At 47.9% G+C, this 21,094-nt stretch overlaps 1 protein-coding gene across 2 annotated transcripts in view; it reads left to right on the forward strand.

Moving 5' to 3' along the window:
- LOC124012127 (septin-7-like) overlaps positions 1–21,094 on the forward strand; it is a 46,115-nt gene that overhangs the window by 24,360 nt on the left and 661 nt on the right. Inside the window, exons 5-14 of one of the 2 annotated variants that reach the window (XM_046325572.1) lie at positions 8,662–8,762; positions 8,929–9,063; positions 11,048–11,165; positions 11,743–11,835; positions 14,294–14,390; positions 17,412–17,463; positions 18,346–18,471; positions 19,295–19,315; positions 19,875–20,010; positions 20,270–20,415. In XM_046325572.1, the coding sequence (XP_046181528.1) occupies positions 8,662–8,762; positions 8,929–9,063; positions 11,048–11,165; positions 11,743–11,835; positions 14,294–14,390; positions 17,412–17,463; positions 18,346–18,471; positions 19,295–19,315; positions 19,875–20,010; positions 20,270–20,415 (1,025 nt within the window). The remainder of the gene's footprint in view (positions 1–8,661; positions 8,763–8,928; positions 9,064–11,047; positions 11,166–11,742; positions 11,836–14,293; positions 14,391–17,411; positions 17,464–18,345; positions 18,472–19,294; positions 19,316–19,874; positions 20,011–20,269; positions 20,416–21,094) is intronic. The other variant, XM_046325573.1, reaches the window with a different exon arrangement.

A 21,094-nucleotide genomic window follows, 5' to 3' on the forward strand; every position in this document is an offset into this window, starting at 1 on the left:
TACTCTCCCTGGGGTCCACATAAAACATGACACAATACAGAACATTATGGACCGTAACTCAAGGACCGAGCTACATTGATTTTAAAATATGAATTGACACATACACGTAAGACTTAACAGTCCATTCTTAATAACATTACACACAGGCCAGCACGTACATACTCTTTAGTTAATCTAACATGTTAGAAATACCACCCAGTGGGTCTCTTGTGGTATAATGGTAACCTTGGTGTAGTTGTTCGTTTTAATAAAGGAACATAGTCACACAGGATTGGCGCCGTTCACCCAGGGAATGGAGTCCCATACATATGTTGCCTCAGCAACCGTGACAGCCTTGGCTTTTCGTTATATTTTACCCACCTCCAGATATAGTGGGTTGCAGTGAAGTTAACTTAGTGATGCTGAACATAGTCGGAGCCATTCATGAAATGAAAAGGGTCCCGTACATAAAATACTGGACTTTCCTTATACGTTATAGTCACCACCAACTGTGAAGTGTGACTTGGTGGATCTGCATAAAAAATGAAGAGACACACCGGGGCGGGGCCATTAATAAAGGAAACGGGTACATCAGTTTCTTCCAGCTAAAGCCTCCTCTAGCTAGCGTCATGTGGTAAACAAGACCGAGACCTAAATCTAATATCTCTGTTCTTTTCTCTCCACTGTTTCTCTTCGAGCCTGTTTGAGTTCAGTACCATGGAAACATCTTATCTTTAACCCAAACACCAGATGTTCTCGGAATGGAGAGGAGTAGATTTATTTATTTCATTATTATTTGGTCAGTAGGGAGAGGTTTTGTTAAAGCTAATTTTGCTGATTTGCTTGAGTGATTTTGAGATGGCAGGAAGTTCCACGCAATCATGGTTCGGTATAATACTATGCCTGGCATTGACCTCGTTTTTGATTTTGGGACTGTGAAAGAGACTTGATGGACGTCTCTTAGGGTACGACTGTCTGTCTGAACTGTATGTTCGCTGATTGAATAGACACTTTGGGAATTTTTAACACATGAATATTTCTTACAAATACAAGAAGTGACACAGCCAACCTCTTCTCTATTCCTGGGTTGACTTCCCAGAGTTCTTTTGTCTTTGTTTGAAAAGTCCCAAGTCCTTACTAAGGGCTCTGGATCTGAAGGTTGAGGGAGGATCTGATCTCTGAGCATCACTACCACTACATGCTAGCATGCCAGTTGAAGAAGAGGAAGTAGTCAGAGCAGTAACAGGAAGTAGTACTGAAGGTGCTAGACTTGTGGTTTACCATCTCATGAAGACGACATCACTTGATCAATAGTTAGCCATCTACTTTGACCTGCTTCCTAGAAACATCCTCCATGGAGGATTAACCACATTGTATTGTACCTCCCTTTTTGAAGTTGCATGAAAGTGATCCTGTTTCTGTGATTCACTGCCAATAGAAACATCGCCTCTGCCTCATCCCTCCTCTGTGTGTGTGTGTGTGTGTGTGTGTGTGTGTGTGTGTGTGTGTGTGTGTGTGTGTGTGTGTGTGTGTGTGTGTGTGTGTGTGTGTGTGTGTGTGTGTGTGTGTGTGTGTGTGTGTGTGTGTGTGTGGTATTCTATGTAGCTAACTTACACCCACAGAAGCTTGGGCATTTTAAGGGACCTCTCTTGTTTCATCTCTCGTGCGATTCCTCTCAACACTACAGTCTAAATCTCCACTAAGCCCAGCACCCACCAATTTGTTTACCTGTGCATTACACATCCTTAAGTACTTAAAGTTTAAACAAGATTAGAGCGTGTGAGTGTCTGTGTTTTCTCTGCATCGTTTGGCTTCACATTATTCCAGAGGTTTCCTGATAAACTTGGCTGGGTCAGGATCCCAGAAGGGAAGAGTTGCTGGTGGGAACTCTACGCTTGTTTATCCTAGAGGGGAAGAAAGGAAGAATGAATAACGCCTTCTTTTTTCCATTTTTCTTCTCTCCAGGAACCACAAACTGAGCTTTCACATAATTGCGGTGTCTTTTGTTTCCCAGTCGAGCCAGGGTGATGTGATGAAACCCAATGGAATGCATTGGTTGGGTAATGAACAACACACCCTCTGGGATCCATCCAGATCTGTTTGGAGGCCTGAAGACCTTGGGGTGATGAGGGCTATGCTATATTGTTTGTGTTGAAGGGACTGGGCTAGCCTGGTCCCAGATGTGTTCGTGCTGTCCAGCCAACTTTAGTGCTCATTGCCACCGACCGTCATAGGAATTGGCTGAACAAATCTGGACCAGGCTAGGGCAGGCGTCTGTGTGGGTAATTAACAGATGCAGAGGGTACGGGAGGAGGAGACTAGGCAGATGAGGCTAGCGCTTAGCATGCTAATGTCTGTCTGTGCCAGCCTAATGTCATATGACACAGCTGAGCCAACCAACCATAGCAGAGAGAAGTGTGGCGGAAGCAGTCAGTGTTGGGTTCCTCTTCCATGTCTGTCTGTGAGATCATTGTGGTCAGTCGCTTAGAGGCATGACTCACTGTTAAGGAGAGAGGGAGGTGGGGAGCGAGAGAGCAGGGGGATAAGAGGGAAAGGGAGAGAGGGGGTAGGGAGAAGGAAGAGAGGAGGGAGGGATTAAAAGTCTGTTTGCAGATTCTTTACTAGCTGTTTACTCAGCACTGATCCTTCTCCTAACATTACACTGTTTAGTACCATCTCTAACTCATTCGGTCCATGTCGGTTGTTTTATCCATTCAGCATCTCACACTAGCATCGTTCATGACACTGTAAAGGGTGCAGTCGGTTGAACAGCATGAATTAAACTTTTATTTTTTTGTCAGTCGAAGCTATGGTGGTGCCTAAGAAGATGTTTGTAACCTGTTTTAGTTACAACAAGACAGACTAGAGGGGTGTGAGTGAGAGAGCGAGAGAGAATAGGGAAGGAGAAAGTCCTACTCTGGTGATTAGAGAACCTGGTTGAGGTTTATGTATCTCCGCCAGTAGCCAGCAGCAGCTGGGGTTAGAAGTCAGAGGTCAAGAAAAGAGATGGGAGGATCTCAATGTGCCGTCTCGATTCCTGTGACAGAAGGTCACGGAGCTCAGGGACCACAGCGCGCATGCACACACACACACACACACACACACGCACACAGTGTGAACTGGATGAGGAGGTCAACGTCTCACACACCGTAAAGAATCTTCTGGCCCACCAGCTCCAGGTGTCAGTGTCTTGCTAGGGTGGGGTCGACAGATGTGTCATCACGTTGCCCTATAAAAAAGCTGTGTGCATTCCAGCACTAACGATTGAATGACTAGATTTATTGCTTGGACATTTACATTTTCAAACCATTAAAACATTTTTTTTTTTTACCTCATCCCATCATTTTCCCTGCAGTTGGTAGTTTAGCTGTTCTTTGGCTGGAACATACACACAGTGGTTCACACATGCAACATATCAGGACTCTACATTGACCTTTTTTACAAGGAGCACGTGTGCACCTAAGTTTACAAATGTAGGTGCACGCAAATAAACATACTTGAGATACTAACCCTCACGTTTTTTCTAGACGCACTGGTGCTCCTAAATTCACATTCCAAGTCGTACAGTCAAATATTTAGGCGCATATGCAAAAGAAAAATGATCGTACTGCATATCATCAGTGTTTTCAAAACATACTTAAGAAGAATGTGTCCCTGAACAAAGGGGGGGTCAAAATCAAAAGTAACAGTCAGTATCTGGTGTGGCCACCAGCTGCATTAAGTACTGCAGTGCATCTCCTCCTCATGGACTGCACCAGATTTGCCAGTTCTTGCTGTGAGATGTTACCCCACTCTTCCACCAATGCACTTGAAAGTTTCTGGACATTTCTGGGGGGAATAGCCCTAGCCCTCACCCTCCGATCCAACCGGTCCCAGACGTGCTCAATGGGATTGAGATCCGAGCTCTTCGCTGGCCATGAAAGAACACGGATATTCCTGTCTTGCAGGAAATCACGCACAGAACGAGCAGTATGGCTGGTGGCATTGTCATGCTGGAGGGTCATGTCAGGATGAGCTTGCAGGAAGGGTACCACATGAGGGATGTCTTCCCTGTAATGCACAGCATTGAAATTGCCTACAATGACAACAAGCTCAGTCCGATGATGCTGTGACACACCGCCCCAGACAGACCCTCCACCTCCAAATCGATCCCACTTCAGAGTACAGGCCTCGTGCTAAGCTCATTCCTTTGACGATAAACACAAATCCGACCATCACCCCTGGTGAGACAAAATCGTGACTAGTCAGTGAAGATCCCTTTTTGCCAGTCCTGTCTGGTCCAGCGACGGTGGATTTGTGCCCATAGGCGACGTTGTGATGTCTGGTGAGGACCTGCCTTACAACAGGCCTACAAGCCTTCAGTTCAGCCTATTGCGGACAGTCTGAGCATTGATGGGGGGATTGTGCGTTCCTGGTGAAACTCGGGCAGTTGTTGTTGCCATCCTGTACCTTTCCCGCAGTTGTGATGTTCGGATGTACCTGTGCAGGTGTTGTTACATGTGGTCTGCCACTGCAAGGAAGATCAGCTGTCCGTCCTGTCTCTCTGTGGCGCTGTCTTAGGTGTCACACAGTACGGACATTGCAATCCATTGCCCTGGCCGCATCTGCAGTCCTCATGCCTAAGGCACGTCTGTAAGCTGTTAGTGTCTTAATGACCGTTCAACAGGTGCATGTTCATTAATTGTTTATGGTTCATTGAACAAGCATGGAAAACACTGTTTAAACCCTTTACAATGAAGATCTGTGGAGTTATTTGGATTTTTACGAATTAACTTTGAAAGACAGGGTCCTGAAAAAGGGATGTTTCTTTTTTTGCTGAGTTTAGTAGATCATCTGCATACATTGACACTTTGTGCTCTTCACCAGCTCGGTAGATTCCAGTGAATGATGGTGATAGTTTTAAGGCCAAGGAAAGCGGTTGCAAGAGCAAAAAAGGGGCAGGGACATAGGGCACCCTTGACGGGCCCCTCTGGAGAGGGGGAAGTATTTTGAAGGTTGAGAGTTGGTGTGTACGCTAGCCGTAGGAGCAGAATAGAGCAGACGTATCCATGAAATGAAATTGGACCCAAAACGAAATCTTCCCAAAATCTTAAATAATCCCACTCTACATCAAGAGAAAAAACAATTTGGGGGTGATAATGTTCAAAAGCTGTCGTACATTGGAAAACAGTTGTCGCCCTTTGATGAAACCCATTTGATCATCAGATATGACATCCTGAAGGCAGGGTTCCAACCGGCATGCTAGAACCTAATTACTTAACATCAGCATTCAAAATTGAAATGGGCAGATATCCACCGCATTCCCCTGGATCTTTATCTTTCTTAAGTATAAGTGAGAGAGAGGCTTGGGTTAGCGTCTGGGGGGGGGGGGGGGGAGTCCTGTGATAACGAGTCGGTGAACATATCTAACAGTAATGGGGCGAGTTGATCTGAGAATGTTTTGTAAAAATCCATCAGGGCCAGGGGCCTTGCCATCAGGGCCAGGGGCCTTGCCATCAGGGCCAGGGGCCTTGCCATCAGGGCCAGGGGCCTTGCCATCAGGGCCAGGGGCCTTGCCATCAGGGCCAGGGGCCTTGCCATCAGGGCCAGGGGCCTTGCCATCAGGGCCTGGGACCTTGCCATCAGGGCCAGGGGCCTTGCCATCAGGGCCTGGGACCTTGCCATCAGGGCCTGGGACTTTGCCATCAGGGCCTGGGACTTTGCCATCAGGGCCTGGGACTTTGCCATCAGGGCCTGGGACTTTGCCATCAGGGCCTGGGACTTTGCCATCAGGGCCTGGGACTTTGCCATCAGGGCCTGGGACCTTGCCATCAGGGCCAGGGGCCTTGCCATCAGGGCCTGGGACTTTGCCATCAGGGCCTGGGACTTTGCCATCAGGGCCTGGGACTTTGCCATCAGGGCCTGGGACTTTGCCATCAGGGCCTGGGACTTTGCCATCAGGGCCTGGGACTTTGCCACTTTGCATTAACTTTAGACCCTTTGTTATCTCATCAAGATGCAGAGGGTTGTCCAGAACTTTACTCATGTCCATATCAATGGATGGGATATCCCAAGTTATCTAAAAAGTTGTCCATAGCCGTATTATCTGATGGGTTGGATATCCTGGCTCAGAATCCTTTGGCAGTCCAATCACGTGGATATCCTGGCTCAGAATCCTTTGGCAGTCCAATCACGTGGATATCCTGGCTCAGAATCCTTTGGCAGTCCAATCACGTGGATATCCTGGCTCAGAATCCTTTGGCAGTCCAATCACGTGGATATCCTGGCTCAGAATCCTTTGGCAGTCCAATCACGTGGATATCCTGGCTCAGAATCCTTTGGCAGTCCAATCACGTGGATATCCTGGCTCAGAATCCTTTGGCAGTCCAATCACGTGGATATCCTGGCTCAGAATCCTTTGGCAGTCCAATCACGTGGATATCCTGGCTCAGAATCCTTTGGCAGTCCAATCACGTGGATATCCTGGCTCAGAATCCTTTGGCAGTCCAATCACGTGGATATCCTGGCTCAGAATCCTTTGGCAGTCCAATCACGTGGATATCCTGGCTCAGAATCCTTTGGCAGTCCAATCACGTGGATATCCTGGCGTTTTGAATGTGAAATCAAATCTCAACTTCGGCCAGTGTGAGATGCCACAGAACCCCAGATGGTTTCCACGGTTGCCTGAATTGGATCCAGTGCAGCCGCCAGGGAGTTATTCAGCAATTCTGTGAGTTCTGCTGCCAAACATTCACGCGATTTCGCTAGCTCTCTGACAAGGATCTCCAGTGTTAATTTAGCTGAAGCGTGTGAATGGTTTGCTAATGCCAACTTAGGAACGCTCTATTACTGGGTAATTAAAATAACTTTTGAAGTCATGAGAAGTATGAATTTAGGCGAAATTGAGGATTATTTACAAAAGTTGTCGGAGAAGAGACATCGTGCGACTTATTTCTACATTGCTCAACCGAAGCCCGAATTGGTCATATTTTAGTAAGGTGCATGCATAGGGATGTCCACGTCACCCAGAGATATGACCATGCTATAGAGATACACCTAGCAGACAAACTTCACTGTTGTAGGCATAATACAGCTGGTGCTATCTAGACTTGTGCTGGCAAACAAATCCATGACATTAGCTACCTAAAGGTGAAGTAAACTCAACTGAGGAGTAACAGACTTTAAACCTGAAAATGTGCAGGATACCTCTCCGGTTTCCCAGACTTAAAAAAAATATATACTATGTTATGCTTGTTCGCGTAGCACTCCTCACAGGCCGCTGTACATTTGTTTATTTGTTAGTGAGATGAAACTGACCAAACTCAAAGGTATTATTGTAGGTCAGAATTGCAACACAATATTTGTTAAAAAATGTTATTCCATATTTTTAAAATGGTGTTTGTTCACAGATGAAATTTAACTTTTCCGTTGCTCTTTGTTAGCCAGCCAGGGGGTGGCCAGCACACAGTGGGGCTGTGTGGGGGAGAAGAAGCCTTTAGCTGGGGCCCAGCGGGTAGGTTGGAGGTAGAGCAGCCGTAACCCAGCCTCAGGCAACCACAGGCATTCTACGTGCTTTCTAAGTGGAAGGTGACGGCTAAGTTTAGCTGCTGAGGTTAAACTCAAATGTGCTGCTATTTGAGAAACTATGGGCTGCTGGCTGGACTGGCCTTCTCAAAATGGTCCTACAGCAATGAAGTATGTCATTAAGTAAACAAAAGGATGGTGAAGGCTGCTTATATCACCAAGTACATCCGTGTGTGTGTGTGTGTGTGTGTGTGTGTGTGTGTGTGTGTGTGTGTGTGTGTGTGTGTGTGTGTGTGTGTGTGTGTGTGTGTGTGTGTGTGTGTGTGTGTGTGTGTGTGTGTGTGTGTGTGTGTGTGTGTGTGTGTGTAAACAAATGAGGTATAGTAGTGTTTTATGTTGGTCCGTGTACAACTGCTGAAGCAGAGCTTGCTTACTGTACACAGAGGTGCTTTAACACACACAATGCCTTCCATTGTGATCTGAGCGGAACACTGCAGGCCTTCATATGTTCCTCCTGATTAAATCATTGAAGTGCAGCTCATCTGCTAATCACAAGGTTTGGTCTGGACCGCCTGCTGGTTAAAGCTCTCTGGTCAGCTAAGAGGCCACTCTGCAATCTGCTATGTACACCCTGTATTGGACACTCGTAGGCAGCCAGATATTACTAGAGCTCTCTCTGGGTCTAAGGTCAAATATCATCCTCAGTCTCCCTGGTGACAACCCTCAACAAGTGTATCTCTATCTGTGATTTATATTTGGCAAAACCACATTTCTTTTCACCTGGGCTTTTGTAGTTTGATGGTTAGCTATCTTCTCCAAACAGATGCTATCTTCTCCAAACAGATACTTTCTAGATAAAGATGAAAGGAAAGGACTATGTTAGACCCCCTAACCAAGCCCCTGAATCTGAGCCCATCCCCTCAACAGAGGAGTGCTCGGAGGTGACGAGACTGCAAACTGTCATGATTAGCATAAATTACGCAAGTTATACACACACTATGGTGCAACGCATCGGGGGATTATTTTTTCAATGCTTCTGTTTGTACATGTCCCTATTCAAATTAACTGTAAATGGAGAGAAACTGATGTCATGGTGTTTTTTTATATAGTTCACTGTGATTCTGTGCTGAATTTCTACATGTCTTTGTTATAATTATTTAGTGTTCTCTACAATCTCAGGTGGAGCAGTCGAAGGTGCTGGTAAAGGAAGGAGGAGTTCAGCTGCTTCTCACCATCGTTGACACGCCAGGGTTCGGGGACGCTGTCGACAACAGTAACTGGTATGTCTGACTAGGTGGCTGGCTGACCGACTGATATGCTTGTTGGCCGACTGACTTGCCAACTGACTGGCTAGCCTAGCCTGCCCTATATCTCTATCTGAATGTGTATATTCTACATTAAATATAGAGTAATTGAGTAATGTCTGTGCTCTGCTCTCCTATAAAGCTGGCAGCCAGTCATCGATCACATCGACAGTAAGTTTGAGGATTACCTCAACTCAGAGTCCCGGGTCAACAGACGGCAGATGCCTGACAACAGAGTGCACTGCTGCCTCTACTTCATTGCCCCCTCTGGACACGGGTAGGTACTGCAGCTGGAATGGTGCCATTCTTGACACACTATAATAGTTCAATTTAGTCCCTGCTGCTTCTCAAACTGTGAATAATTCTTCTCCACGGGGGAAGAAAAGTGGTCCTCCTCATTTGAGATTGAACATGTTCATTTAGGTATCTCTCTTCTCCTGGGTTCACTTTGTTGGAGGCTGTTTCTCATCTCTGTATTTCCTGTCTGTCCTCTGCTCTGCTCCACACAGCTGGCCCTGCTGTTGCATCTCTGCATTTCCTGTCTGTCCTCTGCTCTGCTCCCCATAAACAAAGTGTGATTTGACAGGCCTGTGCTCTCTCCATTTGGATGCCGGTGTTCCTCACTGTCTTGGCCCAAAGTGTGCCTGTATCTCTGACCAAGTCCTTGTTCTTGTTCTGGTCTCTATTGTGCCTGGCTGGCGGGTAGCAGTCTGTGGTCATCCAAGAAGACTAGCACCGTATGGCTCCATTGACAGTTAACATGTGTGCGTGTGGGCGGGCCGGGTGTGGGCGGGCCGTGTGTGTGTGTGTGTAGGCAGGCCGTGTGTGTGTGTGTAGGCAGGCAGGCAGGCCGTGGGAGTGTGGGGGCAGGCTGTGGGGGTGTGTGTGTAGGCCTAGTGTGTGTGTTTGCGTAAACTGATCTTTCAAAATGGAGACTGAAACACAATCATTTTTCAAAGTGCGATGATTCATGCTGCTCTCTTGATCTAACTTTCTGAACATACAGTTGAATCCAGCCACAGCCAAGGCAGAGCATAGACTTGTACATGTTGTCTGTGTGCCAGGATTCAACATTGTTTAGATATCCCAGGATCTACTTTTACAGACTGGAATCTCTAACTCTGTATGAAATACCAACTTGATGGCTGTTTAAATTAAATTGTTTTCAGGCAGAACAGAAGAGTGCTGTGCTGCTCAGTAGATTTACAGTGTATTGTGGGCCAGATGCTGCCATGGAGAGGGAGATTCATTCTGAACAGGAAATAGTTTTTCTACCCCTCTTCCCTCTCTCCATCCCTCTCTCTATCCCTCTCTCTATCCCTCTCTCTATCCCTCTCTCCATCCTCTCTCCTCCATCCCTCTCTCCATCCATCCCTCTCTCCATCCATCCCATCCCTCCATCCATCCCTCTCTATCCATCCATCCCTCTCATCCATCCCTCTCTCCATCCATCCTATCCCTCCATCTATCCCTCTCTCATCCCTCCTCTATCCCTCCATCTATCCCTCTCTCCATCCATCTCTCCATCCCATCCATCCCTCTCTCCATCCCCTCTCTCCATCCATCCCATCTCTCCATCCATCCTCTCCATCCATCCCTCTCTCCATCCCTCTCTCTATCCATCCTATCCCTCTCTCCATCCCTCTCTCTATCCCTCTCATCCCTCTCTCTCCATCCCCTCTCTCTCATCCCTCTCTCTCTCATCTATCTCTCTCTCCATCCCTCTCTCTATCCATCCCTCTCTCTCTCCATCCCTCTCTCCATCCATCCCTCTCTCCATCCATCCCTCTCTCCATCCATCCCTCTCTCCATCCATCCCTCTCTCCATCCATCCCTCTCTCCATCCATCCCTCTCTCCATCCCTCCCTCTCTCTCCATCCCTCTCTCTCTCCATCCCTCTCTCTCTCCATCCTCTCTCTCCATCCCCCCTCTCTTTCCTCTCTCTTTCCCTCGCCCTTTCCTCTCTCTTTCCCTCGCCCTTTCCTCTCTCTTTCCCTCGCCCTTTCCTCTCTCTTTTCCTCTCTCTATCCCTCTCTCTATCCCTCTCTCTATCCCTCTCTCTATCCCTCTCTCTATCCCTCTCGCCCTTTCCTCTCGCCCTTTCCTCTCGCCCTTTCCTCTCTCGCCCTTTCCTCTTCCTCTCTCTATCCCTCTCTCTATCCCTCTCTCCATCCCTCCAGTGTAGCGCCAACAAGCTTCACCTTGACCATGTTAAATGAAAGGAACTTGTTGAAACTCAAAACCTCTCTCTCTCGCTCCAGGTTGAAGCCTCTTGATATAGAGTTCATGAAGCGGTTACATGAAAAAGTGAACATCATCCCCCTCATCGCCAAAGCTGACACAATGACTCCTGAGGAGTGCCAACAGTTCAAGAAGCAGGTGTGTGTGTGTGTGTGTGTGTGTGTGTGTGTGTGTGTGTGTGTGGGGGGGCACTGTGTACACACCATGTCCTGTGTGTATGTCTTTCTCTGAATGCAGATGTAGACTGTGATATTAGTAGTGTATGCAAGCTTTTCCTGTGGGAGAGAACACATGCAATAAATGAGTGATGCACAGTTGTTGCATGTGACTCAACGAGTGTGTGTACGTGCTGTGCACAGTTCCCTCATCCTGTGTATTGACTGCCCCTTCAGCCTGAGTGAGTATTGATGTTTGTGGCTCGTTGGCCTAGATGGATACATAACCAGAGGGAAGCACGACTCACATGAACTCTACCACTCTTCCCCCTTTCTCTCACCTCTCTCTCTCTCTCACACACATTTATCTCTCTCACACACACATTTCTCTCTCTCTCACACACATTTCTCTCTCTCTCACACACATTTCTCTCTCTCTCTCCTCTCTCACACACATTTCTCTCTCCTCTCTCTCACACACATTTTCTCTCTCTCCCCCTCTATCTCACCTTTCTCTCTCCCCCTGTCTCTCACCTTTCTCTCTCTCACTTTCTTTATAGATCATGCGAGAAATCACAGAGCACAAAATCCAGATCTACGAGTTCCCAGAGACCAACGATGAGGAGGAGAACAAGATGGTCAAGAAGATCAAGGTTTGGATCCCACACACACACTCACAGCTTGTATTTTCCACACCAAAGCTGGAATTGAATAAAAAATAGGAGAAAAAAAACTTGACAAACATGAACACAACACTGTCTTTATCCTGATCATGAAATGTAGTGTTTACATCCCTGCTGAAGGCATAACATCTAACACTAAAATCCACTACTACTGTTTTGGCTGGACTGGCCCCACCAGCCCCAGGATTAATAAGAGAGAAACCACTGAGTGGGTAGTTGGCTACCACTGCCACTGAGTGGGTAGTTGGCTACCACTGCCACTGAGTGGGTAGTTGGCTACCACTGCCACTGAGTGGGTAGTTGGCTACCACTGCCACTGAGTGGGTAGTTGGCTACCACTGCCACTGAGTGGGTAGTTGGCCACTGAGTGGGTACCACTGCCACTGAGTGGGTAGTTGGCTACCACTGCCACTGAGTGGGTAGTTGGCTACCACTGCCACTGAGTGGGTAGTTGGCTACCACTGCCACTGAGTGGGTAGTTGGCTACCACTGCCACTGAGTGGGTAGTTGGCTACCACTGCCACTGAGTGGGTAGTTGGCTACCACTGCCACTGAGTGGGTAGTTGGCTACCACTGCCACTGAGTGGGTAGTTGGCTACCACTGCCACTGAGTGGGTAGTTGGCTGCCACTGAGTGGGTAGTTGGCTGCCGCTGAGTGGGTAGTTGGCTGCCGCTGAGTGGGTAGTTGGCTGCCGCTGAGTGGGTAGTTGGCTGCCGCTGAGTGGGTAGTTGGCTGCCGCTGAGTGGGTAGTTGGCTGCCGCTGAGTGGGTAGTTGGCTGCCGCTGAGTGGGTAGTTGGCTGCCGCTGAGTGGGTAGTTGGCTGCCGCTGAGTGGGTAGTTGGCTGCGCTGAGTGGGTAGTTGGCTGCCGCTGAGTGGGTAGTTGGCTGCCGCTGAGTGGGTAGTTGGCTGCCGCTGAGTGGGTAGTTGGCTGCCGCTGAGTGGGTAGTTGGCTGGCCGCTGAGTGGGTAGTTGGCTGCCGCTGAGTGGGTAGTTGGCTGCCGCTGAGTGGGTAGTTGGCTGCCGCTGAGTGGGTAGTTGGCTGCCGCTGAGTGGGTAGTTGGCTGCCGCTGAGTGGGTAGTTGCCGCTGTCGGCTGCCGCTGAGTGGGTAGTCGGCTGCCGCTGAGTGGGTAGTCGGCTGCCGCTGAGTGGGTAGTCGGCTGCCGCTGAGTGGGTAGTCGGCTGCCGCTGAGTGGGTAGTCGGCTGCCGCTGAGTGGGTAGTCGGCTGCCGCTGAGTGGGTAGTCGGCTGCCGCTGAGTGGGTAGTCGGCTGCCGCTGAGTGGGTAGTCGGCTGCCGCTGCCGCTGAGTGGGTAGTTGGCTGCCGCTGCCACTGAGTGGGTAGTTGGCTGCCGCTGCCACTGAGTGGGTAGTTGGCTGCCGCTGAGTGGGTAGTTGGCTGCCGCTGAGTGGGTAGTCGGGCCGCTAGTTGGCTGCCGCTGGGTGCCGGTGGGTAGTTGGCTGCCGCTGAGTGGGTAGTTGGCTGCCGCTGAGTGGGTAGTCGGCTGCCGCTGGGAGTCGGCTGCCGCTGAGTGGGTAGTTGGCTGCCGCTGAGTGGGTAGTGGCTGCCGCTGAGTGGGTAGTCGGCTGCCGCTGAGTGGGTAGTCGGCTGCCGCTGAGTCGGGGTAGTTGGCTGCCGCTGAGTGGGTAGTCGGCTGCCGCTGAGTGGGTAGTCGGCTGCCGCTCGGCTGCCGCTGAGTGGGTAGTCGGCTGCCGCTGAGTGGGTAGTTGGCTGCCGCTGAGTGGGAAGTTGGCTGCCGCTGAGTGGGTAGTTGGCTGCCGCTGAGTGGGTAGTCGGCTGCCGCTGAGTGGGTAGTCGGCTGCCGCTGAGTGGGTAGTCGGCTGCCGCTGAGGCTGAGTGGCTGCCGCTGAGTGGGTAGTTGGCTGCCGCTGAGTGGGAAGTTGGCTGCCGCTGAGTGGGAAGGTGGCTGCCGCTGAGTGGGAAGGTGGCTGCCGCTGAGTGGGAAGGTGGCTGCCGCTGAGTGGGAAGGTGGCTGCCGCTGAGTGGGTAGTCGGCTGCCGCTGAGTGGGAAGTCGGCTGCCGCTGAGTGGGAAGGTGGCTGCCGCTGAGTGGGTAGGTGGCTGCCGCTGAGTGGGTAGTTGGCTGCCACTGCCGCTGAGTGGGTCACATGTGCTCTGCTGGTCCAGCACACTACACACACACAGGAGCGAACAATCAAACACACACTCACTAAAGGTACACACAGAGACACACACACAAACCACTGTTCTCAACTGTCACTGCCATTAGAGTTGCTGTGTTCCCAATGCACTACTTTATCTCCAGTCAATTTTCCATCCAATTTTTAAAAAGGAGTCTTGGTAAACATACTTCACCGCAGCAGAATGTGTGTTCATGGCCTTGTCTAACAGGTTATTTGAATGAGTTGTGTGTCTGCTGTGTAATGCTTTATCTCCCTCCCCTGCAGGATCGCTTGCCCCTGGCTGTTGTTGGTAGCAACACCATCATTGTGGTCAACGAGAAGCGGGTGAGAGGGAGGCAGTACCCCTGGGGCGTGGCGGAAGGTGAGAAGCCATGGGTCAGAGGTCACAGTCAAGACACTGGCCTGGATACACACACAACAGCCTCTGGGTGTTATTTGATATTAGCACAAAGGTTTCCCCACACGTTGATTTGTTTAACTTTGAAAGGTTTACGTGTGGAAGTAATACAATCTCTCACCCTACTATGGGGGTCAATATATTATCCGGGCAACTGTGTGTTGGGGAAGTGCGTCTGCAGGTCATGTTTGACTTAGAATGACCGTTATGCTTTTTCACTTAGGCCCTCTCTGTATCTTAGGCCCTCTCTGTATCTTAGGCCCTCTCTGTATCTTTGGCCCTCTCTGTATCTTTGGCCCTCTCTGTATCTTTGGCCCTCTCTGTATCTTTGGCCCTCTCTGTATCTTTGGCCCTCTCTGTATCTTTGGCCCTCTCTGTATCTTTGGCCCTCTCTGTATCTTTGGCCCTCTCTGTATCTTTGGCCCTCTCTGTATCTTTGGCCCTCTCTGTATCTTTGGCCCTCTCTGTATCTTTGGCCCTCTCTGTATCTTTGGCCCATCTCTGTATCTTTGGCCCATCTCTGTATCTTTGGCCCATCTCTGTATCTTTGGCCCTCTCTGTATCTTTGGCCCTCTCTGTATCTTTGGCCCTCTCTGTATCTTTGGCCCATCTCTGTATCTTTGGCCCATCTCTGTATCTTTGGCCCATCTCTGTATCTTTGGCCCATCTCTGTATCTTTGGCCCATCTCTGTATCTTTGGCCCATCTCTGTATCTTTGGCCCATCTCTGTATCTTTGGCCCATCTCTGTATCTTTGGCCCATCTCTGTATCTTTGGCCCATCTCTGTATCTTTGGCCCATCTCTGTATCTTTGGCCCATCTCTGTATCTTTGGCCCATCTCTGTATCTTTGGCCCATCTCTGTATCTTTGGCCCATCTCTGTATCTTTGGCCCATCTCTGTATCTTAATTAAAATGCTGACATTTCTAGTCTAGTTGGGACATGCCTGGTTAAATCAAATACATCTACATTTCTAGTTTCAGCTCAAAGAGTATTAAAATGTAACATTATTCAACACTATTCCTATACTAAACATTATACAACCAGAACCTGGGGAGGTTCAGTAGCCTCCTGCCCAACAGTTGACCTATAGTTATGTTGTGTTATAAACATTCACTTGCTATGTTATCTCTGGCGCTGAGTGATGTGTGTGTTCCTGTCTGACCAGTTACGTCAGTCCGGTATATACTCCGCTTTATCTACTGGTGACTTAATGACCATGGAATGTTCTTAACAAATAGAGTAGTACTTAGGTCATTTTGCATACGACAAACATGACATTTGTTAATGTCTTAACAAAGGAAAAGCTTAGAGATGAAATGACCATTGCTATGTATCAACTCAGCATTTAACAGGCCCTTTTAGAAGGAGGGTGTGTTTTGAGGAGAGTCCTGTATGTAAAAGACAGACGTGTTCTATTCAACAGGATATGTGTTCAGTTCTCTTTGATGCCAGACAGACCGACAGGATATGTGTTCAGTTCTCTTTGATGCCAGACAGACCAACAGGATATGTGTTCAGTTCTCTTTGATGCCAGACAGACCGACAGGATATGTGTTCAGTTCTCTTTGATGCTAGACAGACCAACAGGATATGTGTTCAGTTCTCTTTGATGCTAGACAGACCAACAGGATATGTGTTCAGTTCTCTTTGATGCTAGACAGACCAACAGGATATGTGTTCAGTTCTCTTTGATGCTAGACAGACCAACAGGATATGTGTTCAGTTCTCTTTGATGCTAGACAGACCAACAGGATATGTGTTCAGTTCTCTTTGATGCTAGACAGACCAACAGGATATGTGTTCAGTTCTCTTTGATGCTAGACAGACCAACAGGATATGTGTTCAGTTCTCTTTGATGCTAGACAGACCAACAGGATATGTGTTCAGTTCTCTTTGATGCTAGACAGACAGACCGACAGGATATGTGTTCAGTTCTCTTTGATGCTAGACAGACAGACCGACAGGATATGTGTTCAGTTCTCTTTGATGCCAGACAGACAGACCGACAGGATATGTGTTCAGTTCTCTTTGATGCCAGACAGACAGACCGACAGGAAGCTGCTTTAGCACCACTCCCTCTAAATGATTCTCAACTCTACAGCACTTGTCTTAGTAGAGTGGACCTGTATGAAGTTTAGCTAGCTATTTTGAACTTTAACCTCATGACCCCAGAGCTCAGGTCATGTGTACACACACGAGAATACACTCCAACCCCAGAAGTGAATTAATGTCCCCTCTCTGCTCCCCACTGTTTTGTACCGCTGCAAGAGTTGATGGGAAAGTCGGCTCTACTCTGAACTCTACCATTCAGATATAGCTTTGTATCTCTGTCTATGACCAGATTACAAGTCAACATCTTTGGTCTGTAGTGTATGTGAGATGCTGTAATTTTGGTATAAGATAGTAAAGTTGTGTTCTTTCGACTGGATGAACTGTGCGGTTACTACGACTACAGTACCTCTGTGGCGGTTGCATGAAACCCGCCCATGGGGAGTGAGTTTTGGATTACCAAAAAATGTTTCTGGCACCGTCTAAGTGTATAAATATAGAGAGGGAGAGGGCAAGGCCACACATCAGCTATGTGATCCACTCCCTACACACAGCAGGCAGAAACCTCAGGGGGAACTAGTGTATGTGGGAGTATACATGGTGTCTGGCACCACACTGTGACTGCTGACAGTATTACACCGACTCTCCTTCCTGTCTACTCCACGCAATCTCTAGGGGAAGATCTTAATTGCATACTCCTCGCTTCCTATCTCCTCGTCCCCTTCTCAAAACTTATTGGATGAGAAAGCCAGAGGCCCCTGCCCTGTGACCTTCTCCGATGGGTTACGAGGAGCGTGGACGTGAGGTCTTCCCTTCAGCAGTGACTAGCTCTCCATCTCCCTCCTGTGACTGTCACACCCCCTTGTGGTAACTGACAACTCTCTCTCTCTCTCTCTCTCTCTGTCTCTGCCTGTGTGTCTGTCTCTCTCTCTAGTGGAGAATGGAGAGCACTGTGACTTCACCATCCTGAGGAACATGCTCATCAGGTACTGTTCCAGCACACACAAACACATTCCTCTACATGATGGTCATGCACCACTGAGTGTCCTGTTTTACACTCTGCATGATGGTCATGCACCACTGAGTGTCCTGTTTTACACTCTGCATGATGGTCATGCACCACTGAGTGTCCTGTTTTACACTCTGCATGATGGTCATGCACCACTGAGTGTCCTGTTTTACACTCTGCATGATGGTCATGCACCACTGAGTGTCCTGTTTTACACTGCATGATGGTCATGCACCACTGAGTGTCCTGTTTTACACTGCATGATGGTCATGCACCACTGAGTGTCCTGTTTTACACTCTGCATGATGGTCATGCACCACTGAGTGTCCTGTTTTACACTCTGCATGATGGTCATGCACCACTGAGTGTCCTGTTTTACACTCTGCATGATGGTCATGCACCACTGAGTGTCCTGTTTTACACTCTGCATGATGGTCATGCACCACTTAGTGTCCTGTTTTACACTCTGCATGATGGTCATGCACCACTGAGTGTCCTGTTTTACACTCTGCATGATGGTCATGCACCACTGAGTGTCCTGTTTTACACTCTGCATGATGGTCATGCACCACTGAGTGTCCTGTTTTACACTCTGCATGATGGTCATGCACCACTGAGTGTCCTGTTTTACACTCTGCATGAGCATTGGCAGAGACATTATGGTGCCAGTTCTCAGTGCCATATCATTCCTCACTGCTCTCTCTGACTGTTTAAATGTCTTAGTGTCACAGTTTTTTTTCTGTAAAGTTTATTGCTGTGGTTAATTTTAGTTTAAATAAAGTTTTATTTGAGTTGTTCAGTCTTCTTGTTCCAGAACCTACATGCAGTTTAAATAAAGTTTTAATTTGATTTGATCCAGAACCCACATGCAGGACCTGAAGGATGTGACTAACAACGTCCACTATGAGAACTACCGCAGCAGGAAGCTAGCAGCCGTCACATACAACGGAGTGGACAACAACAAGAACAAGGGACCAATGACCAAGTTAGTACTAACCAACAGTCGACCAAAGGTGTTTGTAAGTGGTTATGTTTTTAATTTCTCTCCATTGCAGTTCTGGATCAGTTCGGAAGAAAGGCTTGAGACAAGGCCCTGCACTACTGCAATCCTCTCCCCTGATCACAGGGACGAACAGTCACCCACACACACAGCCCAGAATCTGGGCTGGATCTAATAGTCACCCATACACACACAGCCCGGAACCTGGGCTGGATCTAACAGTCACCCACACACACACAGCCCGGAACCTGGGCTGGATCTAACAGTCACCCACACACACACAGCCCGGAATCTGGGCTGGATCTAACAGTCTAATGAGCCTTAACTACTGCTAATTCACAGCCAAGCACAGAGAACCTCACTAAAATAATGCACCGTAATGTCACAGTAACCACCAGCATTCGTTCTCATTAGCTAGCTAATAGCTCTCTTAACACATGGTCATCATATCAGCATGGTCATCATATCAGCATGGTCATCATATCAGCATGGTCATCATATCAGCATGGTCATCATATCAGCATGGTCATCATATCAGCATGGTCATCATATCAGCATGGTCATCATATCAGCATGGTCATCATATCAGCATGGTCATCATATCAGCATGGTCATCATATCAGCATGGTCATCATATCAGCATGGTCATCATATCAGCATGGTCATCATATCAGCATGGTCATCATATCAGCATGGTCATCATATCAGCATGGTCATCATATCAGCATGGTCATCATATCAGCATGGTCATCATATCAGCATGGTCATCATATCAGCATGCTAAGTGTGTGTGTTTCTCTTTTTTTAGATTTGACACAAGTGAAGGCATGTAAGTGTCATTTCAGTTCAAGTTGGCTCCGTTTCTACTTCCTCTCTGTTTTTCCGTCTGCCTCGTACAGTCCCTGTGTTTGTATAGAGATGCTGTTCTTTATTATGGGCTGGAGGCCCCTACCAGGTCACAATATACATGAAATCATTCTACAGCATTAGCAAACTGCCCAGAAGTCTTCATTGAATACTAGTTGGTAGAAAAGTCTTCCTGGAAAGTCATTTTTGTCCTATGTTTAGGCTCTTGCTTTTTTTGTGAGCTTCACATAGCAACTGTACCAATAGAGCTTTTGGCGGCTTGGTGTTCACTAACTCGGCGACGCAATGGCTTTGCTTTACTAACAGAAATTAATATTATCCTCTCATTGAATTGCTCTGTCTTCCACATCCAAGGCCTTCCTCTCCCCTCCTCCTCCTCCTCCAGGCATAAGTGTATGCAGGAGAGATCGTGACAGGAATTTCCACCCTGGCCCAAAGTCTGAGTTTGACTACTCTGGGCTAGAGCTGGGGTGTAAGGCCTCCAGACTGGTGGATGATGTGTGTGTGCCTCAACCCTGCAGGAGTCCCCTGGCCCAGATGGAGGAGGAGAGGAGGGAGCACGTGACCAAGATGGAGAAGATGGAGATGGAAATGGAGCAGGTGTTTGAGATGAAGGTCAAGGAGAAGATCCAGAAGCTCAAAGACTCTGAGCTAGAGGTACAGGAACCTAACAGAACACCTTCACACCACTAAAACTCACTCACTCACCCCTTGTTTATTTATTAATGGAGCAATCTCACTTAAAAAAGACACCAGTTTGAATGGTTACATTTGTATGTTTTCATTAACAATGTATTCATAAAAAATAGATGCATCTAACACACTCACACAGACACACGAATATATCTCACACACACACACACACACACACACTAGACTCCAGCCATGCAAAGGGTGCAAACTGTCCTGTCTGCAGCTCCAACGGCGCCATGAGCAGATGAAGAAGAACCTGGAGGCCCAGCACAAGGAGCTGGAGGAGAAGAGACACCAGCTGGAGGACGAGAAGCACAACTGGGAGGCACAGCAGAGGGTGCTGGAGCAACAGAAACTAGACACATCCAGGTACAGCACGCTGCTACGACTCACATGAAGAAGATGGCCAACACGTACATTCCTATAGAACTATATTGCATGGAGTCAACCGTGAACAATTATTCAACCTGTTTTTTCCAGTGTCATATAATGCAGTATATGTTTTTCTACACAAATCAAAACTAACTTTATTTTTCACATGTGCCTAATACAACAAGTGTAGACCTTACTGTGAAATGCTTACTTACAAGCCCTTAACCAACAATGCAGTTCAAGAAGAGTTAAGAAAATATTTACCAAATAAACTACAGTAAAAAGTAGCACAATATTTGAACAATAACGAGGCTGTATACAGGGGGTACAGGTTAGAGGTCATTTGTACATGTATAGGTGGGGGGGGGGGGGGTCAATGTAAATAGTCCGGTGGCCATTTGATTAATTGTTCAGCAGTCTTATGGCTTGAGGATAGAAGCTGTTAAGGAGCCTTTTGGTCCTAGACTTGGTGCTCTGGTACCACTTGTCGTGCCAACAGTCTATGACTAGAGATTTCCTCCTCACCTCATCCTGTACCATCAAAGAATATGATGGAAGGTTATTATTTTGGGAGAAACAAACGTGTCTCAAGGGTACACAGCGCAAGGGTACATAAACAAATGTGTCTCAAGGGTACACAGCGCAAGGGTACACAAACAAATGTGTCTCAAGGGTA

The sequence above is a fragment of the Oncorhynchus gorbuscha genome, linkage group LG24 (genome assembly GCF_021184085.1).
Source record: "Oncorhynchus gorbuscha isolate QuinsamMale2020 ecotype Even-year linkage group LG24, OgorEven_v1.0, whole genome shotgun sequence".
NCBI lineage: Eukaryota > Metazoa > Chordata > Actinopteri > Salmoniformes > Salmonidae > Oncorhynchus > Oncorhynchus gorbuscha.